General features: G+C 39.7%; 1 protein-coding gene across 2 annotated transcripts; it reads right to left on the minus strand.

The window, feature by feature from the left end:
* Nucleotides 1-2,409: 2,409 nt before the first annotated feature.
* LOC148040410 (thylakoid lumenal 15 kDa protein 1, chloroplastic-like) lies at nucleotides 2,410-5,723 on the minus strand. 2 transcript variants are annotated; one of them, XR_015694734.1, is made up of 9 exons: nucleotides 5,476-5,723; nucleotides 4,328-4,441; nucleotides 4,106-4,201; nucleotides 3,558-3,630; nucleotides 3,375-3,436; nucleotides 3,192-3,273; nucleotides 2,939-2,999; nucleotides 2,726-2,834; nucleotides 2,410-2,651 (listed from the first exon to the last, which is right to left on the minus strand). XR_015694734.1 is itself a non-coding variant. In XM_087699386.1 (8 exons), exons 1-8 carry the CDS (start codon nucleotides 5,584-5,586, stop codon nucleotides 2,786-2,788), a joined length of 648 nt encoding a protein of 215 aa, XP_087555512.1. In that variant the 5' UTR covers nucleotides 5,587-5,722; the 3' UTR covers nucleotides 2,410-2,785. The 2 variants fall into 2 exon arrangements, 1 of the variants encoding a protein (XP_087555512.1); XM_087699386.1 differs by having other exon boundaries at nucleotides 2,410-2,834; nucleotides 5,476-5,722.
* Nucleotides 5,724-10,823: the final 5,100 nt, after the last annotated feature.

Below are 10,823 nucleotides of genomic sequence, written 5' to 3' on the forward strand. Positions count from 1 at the left end.
TGTGAGAGCTAGTATATTACACCAAGCATTCCTACAAGCTTTAGATCACCCATGGAAGGAAAACCCTTTTAGTCTAAGCAAAGAACTCAAAAGAATGGAATGTGTTCCAATTGCTCTATACTAGATTTTAGTTATTTCTTTTTTATGTTTTTTATTTTTTCTCAACTAGATGGAGTCTAATCTACTTTGAATCTTTTCATTAATGTTTACACGATACTCCATCAAACCAATTCCCTGCTGATTTGGCCTTCTTAATCTAGCCACATTAAAGTTTCATATTAATTATTATTTCTCAAAAGGAAAGCTATGAATTATTACATATCTTCAAGAAATCTTAGCATCTTATTCCAATACAATGGTATGATCATGAGCAAACCAAGAAAGTGGCCTTTGTCTCAACAATTGAGCCAAATTTTGGCTCATCGCAGGTACCCAATGCAATAGTGCAAGAGTCTAATCCTTTTGGCACAAGTACCTCTCAAATAGTTGACTCATACTCAAGCTCCAAATTGGCCATACTCTCTACTCTACCCCAAGAATGTAAGAAGGCAATAGAAAGCTCAAAGTGAGTTCCAATAGACTCACCAAAACTTACCTCTCTACAATTAATGGTCTTATGATTCAAGTGTCCCTCTTCCTCAATTGTCATAGCTTTCCCCTCTTTGATTCATTCACCATTCTCTCTCTCTCTCTCTCAATATGGTGGAAGTAAGAAGGAGAAGAAGATAAACAAGCAATTGGTCACAAGTTAATTCACACAAAAATAAGGGATTCTATAAGTTCTAAACTTTGAATGCATCTACTTCACAAGCAAGAAAAATCATCCCTTTTCCTCTCTTGTTTAATTCTCTTACCTATTTACAATACCCTTCGTCTTTCACAAAGTGCCCACAATAGGTTGGTGACTTGCATTGGACTTATGGACTCTACTAGATTTGCTTGGCTTTGCCCTTTGTTTTAACATTTTTAGGAGACTTATGCACACATATGAACAAAATTCTCATTCCCGCATTGGATTTATGAACTCTAGTTTAGTTAGCTTATCCTTTATTTCAACATTTTTAGGAGATCTTTCTATGCATATATGGACCAAATTCTCATTTCCAAAAATACAATGTGTACAAGAGTGATCCTGACTCTCACACTTTACAATAGGTTTCTCCACGTGGGTTTCAAAGCAATGACTAAGGTCTCCTATCTATAAGATTCAAAGGGCTAAGATCATTCCCAAAATTAATCTGTCACTTCTCAAACACTCGACTAGTCTCATTTATTCACCTTTTGTATCTTCATGGCCACTTCCTTCTTTGACAATTGCCCTCTCCATTCACTCTTTTTTACTTAGCATTGACCATCATTGACTAGCTTTGCATTGCTTTGGTTTTCTCTATCTTTCAATTGTTGTCAATTCAATTTGACATCTTCTAGCTCTAAGGTGGTACACTTGGACTTTGGTCCAATGTCTTGGTCCGATTTCGAGTAGATGGTTAGTGTGGATTTGTCATATAATGCACAAAGTTTACCAAGACAATGACTAAATAGGGCTCTCTACTTAATGTAGAGCTCACAATCAAGATATGACCATGACTACTAACCATGTCCCAAGAAAACATTTATATTTCCATGTACCAATGTGGTGAAGTGCCCAAAGACTCAATGGACTAGTTAATCTTATTAGAGACTGTTATCTATGTACTCCAAGATTAAGTACTTCATGACAACCTCCTAATATCTCCACAAAGCACATGGGATATAAAATATCTTGCTTAACCTATCTTTGGTGAGTGTAGCTCCCATTGTAGCAATTCCATGCACTACTTTCCAAGCCTCCATTGCCATCAAAACTCTAGCTTGACACCATTTTTTTGGCATGTAGTTAATTCGTCTATTAACCCTTGCTACCGGCTTGCAACTTGAATAAATGGTCACTATTGAACGCATAAGATGTAGGCCAAGCCTCTCCCCTTTTCTACACAATGTGTAAAAGCCAATCAAATTCCATATCATCAATGTCAAACCCATCATAAACTCGTTGTTGAGATCTGATAACCAACATATATTTATCCTCCTCTCTCAACTCCTCTATTAATGAAAGCTCTTGTTAGCATTGTCACTAAAGCTAATGTTAATAACTATGAACATTTTTACTGAATTTTCATAGCTCGACTCACTTTGGTATAAGCTGGCCACACTAATTACTTTTTGCCTTTTTCAAGTTGAATAACTTATACTGTGGACACCACCTTGTGAATCTAGAGGACGCAACTAGAGGGCATTCTCCCGGATCTTTTGCTTCCATTAGGAAAAGCTACAGGTTAATTAATCAATCAGAAGAAGGTTGCCGAAGTAGACTGAATTATCTTACAATGGATGTTACAGAGATTGAATTTCAAAGACCACGCTGCTATGAACCAGGAAAGAAACCTGCATCAATTCTATATAGAACAATATCCACCACACAGAGGGAACATAGGCCGGCTCTCCTTCAGTTCTCTGCATTCACATTTGTAGAGAGGACGTTCATATTGGATGGGCAAAAGACATATGCATCAAAATTATATAGCAACATATACAGATGGTGGGCATGGTTGCCATTGATAAGGTATCAAAATTGTGCCATTTTCCTTACGGCTCAGCTCGCCTTCTGTTCTCTGCATCATTCATATTTCAGAGAGGACGATCATATTGGCTGGGCCAATCCACATGCACCAAAATGATATAGTACCATATACAGATGGTGGGTATGGTTGCCGTCACTAATGCAGCAAAATTGTGCCATTTTCCTTTAACAGCCAATAGTATCACGTGTTGCATTCCCTGTAACTGAATTCACCCTGCAAAGAGAATAGTATGGAGTTTAGGTAGTGCACAACCTAACTGAAACTTCACATGCAAAATCAACATCCTCAAAAGAAATGGACCAGGACATGGCTCCCACCCATCAGCAATCCCACAAAGGTACATCCGCTGATCATCTCGAAAGAGCACATCAGTGAAATCTGTATAAGCCAAGCAGGAAATTTGAATACAAACAAGATGCATGATAGAATCACATGATGATATGACACAGCAAGAAAGAATGTGATGATTAAAATTGAATAACTCTTTAACAGAGAAGCTCATAAGACTGCAAATCCAAAGTTGGTCAGACGCTTAATTATAGAAATGGGACTAATCAGTAGATTCATCACCTGCCCCAGTTATCTTGGCACCCTTAAATGAAGTGTTTCCAGTGACAAGTGCACCCTCCAAATTGGCATTAGTAAAGTTGGCCTGTAAGTTGATGTGCTTAACAAAGTCAGAGGTCACATGCAAAAAGATCATGACACCAAGAAAGTTAAAAACTAATGAGTGTGATGCACAATCATACTAGCCTTTTGAGCATTTGTCAAGGAAAAATCTGCCCCACGAAGGTCCGCATCTGAGAGATCAGCACCTGCCAAGTCGGTTTTACACATATCCTTTCATAAATTAGATGGACGTGTAAAGCACCATAAATCATTCACCCTTCCAGACTATTCCCTGCAGACATAGACACAATGCGGGAAGAGCAGTACCTGTTAGATCTGCATCAAAAAACGAAGCACCCACCAACTTCGCACCCTTGAAGTTCACTTGCCGCAGGATTGACTGAGCACATTTCATTGTTTGCAATCTTATTAACTAGCTGCCTGAGTGTCACAAAAGTCCAGCAAACCTCACAGAACGGAACTATCTTTGCACCGACATGCAAAAACACAGACTATCAAACTTGCAACCCAAAAAATGAAAGACATGTGCAGACTATAAGCAAAACAGCTTTCTTAACATGGACTGACCAGACCAGTAAGTGCCAATATCTTGTTACTAGCTGCCTTAAGGACAAAAACTCACGCCCTTCCACTTCCCACACAATGCCCCATATGTCCACATCCAAAAACATGGGCGACCAAAAAATTAACAGACATTTGGGTATGTGGAGCAGGCTGCAGCCTGTGCCCACCCCTTCCTCCTTCCCATTGGACCTGTCAGTCTGAGATATGTATGCAAATGCCAATCTATGAGAGAACCAGAGCATTCAAAATGATACTAAAACATGCATATTAAATGTTAATAAAGCACCTACTGCTTTGAAGTCCTGCTTGATCAGGGTCCGGCCACTGAAATCCTTCCCAGAAAGGTCAAGTCCACGAGTGACCTCAACACCATAAGGACCACCACCCTTATCACAGAAAATACACAGACAAACAGATGCATTCAATGATTTAAGGTATTAAAATCCACAATCAATCAACCCAAAGTGGGATTTCCAGAAAAGATTTGTGTATAAAATAGTTAAACTGGTTACCTTAAAAGCAAGAGCTGGGTCAGAGAACATGAGTGTCGCAGCTAGCATTGCTGCAAATGTCACCTTCCCAATTTTGGGAATTGCGTCCTGATTGCAGCTTATGGGATGATGAAGCTGCCCACACAGAACACCAGACAAAGCTCTTGAATTTTCCAGCAAACAACACACATGTATTTATTCATCATATATGTGGAACATGTATGCAAGCATATTCATGTGATGTCAGGCAAAGAAGAGGCTGCACATGCCACAGTATTAACATGAGCGAGTGCCAAATGAATATCATGTCAACTGACTTTGGATCCCTGCAGAATTCTGCCTGGCAAATCTATGGCAGCTCCTTCTAAAAGCTGCTCCACACGACTCAACTTGGCATGCTTCCAAAGATCATTTTGAATCACCAAACAAAACAGGGAGTTTCCAAAGTATGCGGTTTCCAATCGAAATTCTATATGAAACAAAGTTATACTCAGAATCTACACGCTGCTCATAAGGGCACATCTTAGCTGTGAAAATACACTAAAATGCCATTTTCAGTAGGCACTTGGAGCAAGCAAGTAGAAGGAGGTGCCTGATTGTTTCCTGCATTGATCAGGAATCAAAAGAAGTTTTTAGCATTTTCCCATGTGAGAAAAAGGGCTCTCTTCCCTCGTTTTTCCCTATAGTATTCAACACCATGAGCTTATCCTCAAGAGAGGCACCATATGCCTAGGTAGGTGCAGCCGGGGCTGCAGGCCACCAGCCACAATATAACATTTTCCAGTGTGGGAAAAAGGGCTCTTTTTCCTTCGCTTTTCCCTGAAGTCATGAGCTTCTCCTCAAGAGGCATCACATACCCAGCTAGATGCTGCTGGGGGCAACGGGCTGCCGGCCCAGGGCCCTTGCCCCCAAACCAGATATGCAGTCGCTTCCTCCGCAAAAACTCATAATGTTGTTGCAATTCACAATGTGATAATTAGAATGGGTATTTGTCTAACACTTCTTGTGAACCTGGCATAAAACAGCTTTTGAACCTCCGAGATATCTGCAACAGCAGGGTGTTCACCGCTGTTTCTAATGGAATCTTTATCTCTAGTACATTGTTAATCTAGATGGTGTTTCACCCAAGAGAAGAAAAAAAGTGGGTGGACAAGGGGACGAAGACACACCTGCTGCGATGGCTTGGAAGGATGGCCGCCGTTATCTTGGGGGCATGCAGCTCGGACTCTTAGGCATGGCGATGAACGAAGGCAGCTGGTACCCAGCATGAGCGCAGCCATTGGAGAGAATGCACCGATATCGCAACTTCTCCTAGATTAGCTATATATATCTACATCTGGATCCTGTTATCCTCTCCCTTGGCTTTCATTTTCATTGAAGAAAGTAAGCCTTGCGTGTGGCGTTAGGCAAACGGAGTGCGGTTCACAGGAGTGTCCACGAAATTTTATTTAGCTTATAATCCACCAATCTACCTAACTTCACACCAACCCTACATGGCAAGCATCAAGTCATTTAAATCCAAAAACTAATAATTCAAAATAGAAATTTTAGCATAAGTCCAAAACTAATAGTTCGAAAACTAAATCTATAAATCTGTAAACTTAAAAAGGAAGGCCCAATATTACAAATTTCACCAAAAAATGATTTAAATATAGAAATTTTAGCATCAACTTGATTGTTGGAGAAGGACCAACATTACAACTTCCACCCAAAAAGGGAGGGGTTATCGAGATGGAGATGGTAACAAATCTATAAATCTATAAATAGGGAAACTTAAAAAGGATTTTAAATATAGAAATTTTAGTAGTAACTTGACCGCAAGAGAAGGCCCAACATTACAACTTCCACCAAAAAAGGGAGGGGTTATGAAGATGGAGATGGTAACCACTCAAGACTGGTGATTAATAAAAGCACATACACACACTTCATACAGCTCATGAGGTCGATGGTGATGGATGAGAGATTACCACTACAAAATGGAACAACCATGGATGGTTGCACTTTTCATTGGCATTGCAAGCCCATCGAGTAAGTCCACCTTTGATGTGATATCTCATAGCATGTCTCAAATCTGATTGCATGTCACTATTGCTGACTTGCATTGCGTTTTTTTGTTTTTTGCAATTTTTCTCAACTGGGAAGCCATTGCCATCATCAATATTTGTTCCGCCTTCAACTTTGTTCTAGGTTCACCCCTCTTTTTTGCAAGATAAAGATGATATGATATGATATGATAGCTTAAAATTTAGGCTTTTAAATTTTAGATTGGCCTAATCTGCTCTAAACAAAGGGCAAAAAAAGAATGAAATGTTTGTGCATATTAGGAGTAGCACTACCATCTCTCTCTCTCTCTCTCTCTCTCTCTCTCTCTCTCTCTCTCTCTCTCTCTCTCTCTCTCTCTCTCTCTCTCTCTCTCTCTCTCTCTCTCTCTCTCTCTCTCTCTCAAAAGCTAATGCTCACTGTTGGGTGTGGGGGCCTACAAGACCACCAAAGGCATGATGAAGGCTCCATCGGGCTACCTAAATAGAGAACAAGCTCTACATGTGTACAACTACATGAGCCTTGGGAGGGATGGGGGTGGTTGTGGTAGAAGAGGAAGCTTTAGAGGGCATAGTTATTGCCTTCTAAGGGGCAACCATTGGCACTTTTGTTGGAGGAGCAACCGTCTTGGGAGGGGCATGGGTGGTTGTGGGAGACTTCAAAGGGCGCAGCTACGGCCTTCTTAGGGGCAACCGCAGCAGCGCCTAGCATGGGGAAGAGGGATATACCTCCTGAAAGAGGAAGGAGGAGTGAACTTGAGGGGCAATATAACAAAGGGGGAGAGAGAGAGAGAGAGAGAGAGAGAGAGAGAGAGAGAGAGAGAGAGGCATTGACACATGGCACAGGTGAGAATCAATGATTACCAATAGTAACTCTCACACACAATTATTGAGAGTTATTGTTGGTAAACAATCACTCCCCAATGCCATGTATTAATGTATCTCTCTCTCCCCCCTCTCCCTTTACCATATTACGAGGCAATTGAAGCAGTTGTCGCACAGGATTCACACGGGGGTTCGTGAAGTCACTCATTGCAGGGACGCTTTGAGATGGGAGAGTGCAACGAAATAAAACTTATTCAGAAGAATTTTTGAATGAGGAAAACAAATTCTTGATTTAAAAAAATATAGGCAAAATACAAGTTCATAGATTTCGAACTGAGAGAGAAGAGAAGAAGGTGGGATGTCAAATTTTTTATGGAAGAATTTTGAGGAGCACGAAGCTCGACTAAGAAGCCTGATGACGCACAGAAGTGGTTGACGATCTTTAAAAAAAGGCGAGAAGCTTTAAGCTCAACTCAAGCCAATCTCCATAGCAACTCGCAACAACGAAAACTTCGATGTAGGCGAGGGGCTTAAAGCCCGTCCTCAAGCCTTCTCTTCAAAATTCGATGGCGGTCTCTGAAGAAGGCGAGGGATTCAAGCTCAACCTCAAGCCTTGCACACACTTGTTTTTGAAGATGCCCTTCTCCCCTCCTTGTCCTCCCTTTTATAGTTTTTCTCCACTTCCTCTCACGTGTGCTTTTTGGCTTTTTCATAAAAGCTTAAAGCTTTTAATGCCTTAGCTTTACAAAGCCTAAAATCTCAAATGATAAAGCCCAAAAATCAAAAAGCTTTAAGGCTAAAATAAGAACCACCCATCGCCAAACAGCTCTCGTCATCCCACCCTTAATTAGCGCCATGCACAATCAAGCATTTTAGGCACTGACATCTTTGCTTCGAGTTTCTCTGTGATGGCAGTACTAATAGTCTTGTTAATTGCCACTCCATTTCCACCTATGGATATTAGCTCTACATTCGTTTGCTGAACCTCATGCCTTTTACCACCCTCTCGAATATATGTCATCTTTGTATCTTATTGACCACATCTCATGCTGTTTTGCCTTCTCTCACTTTCTTAATCACCCTGCTTTATCTCTGAACACATTGGCTTCATAAAGCTTCAGTTCTGCCTAATGTTTTCTACCACCTTGTTCTCTGAGAGCTAAGGTCAATGTTTCTCCAAGTCCAACATTATAATAAGCAAGTGATAAGTTAGAACGGAAAAAAACCCTTCTGCCAGAGAGCTTATGTTTGTTTGCGCCATCGTCGTCTTCGTCATCATCACATCTTGCAGTTCTTCTTCTTCAGATGCTTCTTCTTCTTCTTCTTCTTCTTCTTCTTCTTCTTCTTCTTCTTCTTCTTCTTCTTCTTCTTCTTCTTCTTCTTCTTCTTCTTCTTCTTCTTCTTCTTCTTCTTCTTCTTCTTCTTCTTCTTCTTCTTCTTCTTCTTCTTCTTCTTCTTCTTCTTCTTCTTCTTCTTCTTCTTCATATTGCTTCTCTATGTAACATTGGACATCTCCAAATGTCCGTTTCAAGAGAATTTCCATAGTTCCTGGCTCATCAACTAGCTCATAAGGTGTTGTTGAGCTCTTGCGTGTTTGGTGCTTCATGGCTTCCTCGTGAAGCTCGTTTTCAATCTCGAACTTGAGGACTTCGACGAGATAGATGTCCGCAGAGCTGCCACCTCACAAGGAACTTTAGACACTAAACTAGATGGTAAATAGCGTTATAACTAGTAAATACACATTTTTTTTCTAGTTAGTAACTAGGGTTTTTTAAATTGGAGCTAGGTTTATAATTTTACTAGATAGATGTGAAGCTATAACTAGTAAAATAAGTGTCTATATGGTAAAGTAAGGCAAATTTATTGGATAAAATTATGAAGCTATGGATCATAGGATAATGTGCATGCATAGTAAATCAAAACAAATTTGTATAGAATGTCTAAAATAGTCATGCTTATATAGTCATGTTAAGTAATATACATCGCAATTGATAGGCCTAACCATCAACCATGTAGTCAATCTCAAATAAGACAATGTCGATACACACTTGTAATGGATATGTTTGTATGCATCCAAAATGTACATGTGCTATAAGATACATTTGTGCATTTTGATGACTTTTAATTCTTACTCACGTAGCACAAATAGTTTACACATCCATAAATAAAATATCATTTTTAATAATATAAATATTTCCTTGTCACATTAAAACAAAGAAGAATCTCATTCAATTCAACTCAATGCCATGGCTCTAAATCTTGAAATTCCCCTCAAATCCCCCTGAAGTGTGGGATATACCTAGCATCCATACAAGCACAAATAGTTATCAAAAGTTATTTGAGCCCCTTACAAACAAGGAGCATATCCATCCATTAGCAAAATAGAAATAGTTCAAATTGTAATAGCATTTTCCTTAAATGAAAGACATAGAACCTCTTGAGTATGCGGAAACTTGAAGAGGGGAGCTCTCAATAGATAGTCATGGCACATGGTCTATTAACTAGGGTAGTTGTATTAAGTTCATGAAAAAAGCAGCATTTCCTACCAACATGTGGCATATACTCCCACTTTCATGCATGTAGCATATTCAGGGGGTGAACAAGGAGTAAGAGATGATGGAACACATAGCACTAACATAAAGCAATAGAAGCAAGACAATGGGATGGAGATGGATTATGCTAACATTGTCGTTGCTAGCATAAACATGGAAGAGCTAGAGAAGAAGATGTGGGGTGACCAAAAATGTTTCAATGAGAATTAAAAGAGAGTCACAATAGAATTTGGGGAGCAAGTGCTATGTGCATGAGTGGTATCCTTGTTGCCATGCATTTGGCAAAGCAATGCTAAGTATTCTCTATGCAACATGTACATGTATTTTAAGGGAAGGTCCCCCTTGAGGATGAGTTTGCTAGATTGTTTTGGCTCACCTATGGATCAAAGTGGTGCTCGCATTGCTTGCCGTTAGACTTCTTTTGGGTCTTGCTTTCATCTAAAGCAAAAAGAGATTGGGTTTTGGGTTCACTTGTTTGGCTTAAAGTAAGCCTTAATTACATGCTTCCATGGCATCATGATTTTATTCCTAAGGAGATCTTGCAAATTGAATGCCCAATATGGGCTAGTTTTCATGGACTTCCTACTTTGCTAGATGGAGAAGTAATACTAGTAGAAGTGCTAGGTAGAGCGCTCTATGTTCTTACAATAATATCAACTAGTGGAGCAAGTGACCTCTTGTACTTTGGGATAAGAGGAAGAAGATCCTTGACATGCTCCAGATTTTTGATTGTAATGGGATTGAGTTGTTGGTCGATGTCAAATTCTCCCTCTTAAATACATGCTTCAAATGCAAAGAAGATGGGTGCTTTGCAAAGGAATGCCCAAAAAGGAATTGAGATAAGAAGAAGCAAAGGAAAAAATAGTGGAGATAAGGAAGAACCTCAAAAGAAGCAAAAAGGAAAAAACATAGGTTGAGAAGGGTAAATTCAAGGAAACAAACAAGCCTCAAAAGGAGGAACCTAAGGAGAAATCTAATTATCAGTCGTGATCCTAGAGATGCTGAAGTTAAAGCGGGATGGAAACAAATAATTTCAACCACCAAATTATTTGACGTCTAATGGAGGTAATAAATTTAAAAAATCCCTTTAAAAGCTTCTTG

The sequence above is a fragment of the Lygodium microphyllum genome, chromosome 2 (assembly GCF_053477565.2).
Source record: "Lygodium microphyllum isolate KBCC chromosome 2, Lygodium_microphyllum_v1.1.10, whole genome shotgun sequence".
Taxonomy (NCBI): domain Eukaryota; kingdom Viridiplantae; phylum Streptophyta; class Polypodiopsida; order Schizaeales; family Lygodiaceae; genus Lygodium; species Lygodium microphyllum.

Excerpts from the sequence above, each read along its gene's own strand:
- LOC148040410 (XM_087699386.1), bottom strand. The coding sequence starts at position 5,586 with ATGGCTGCGCTCATGCTGGGTACCAGCTGCCTTCGTTCATCGCCATGC. Across the intron at positions 3,274-3,374 it reads CCTTGACAAATGCTCAAAAG|GCCAACTTTACTAATGCCAA; the intron begins GCTAGTATGATT and ends ATCAACTTACAG. Across the intron at positions 3,000-3,191 it reads TGCCAAGATAACTGGGGCAG|ATTTCACTGATGTGCTCTTT; the intron begins GTGATGAATCTA and ends TGGCTTATACAG.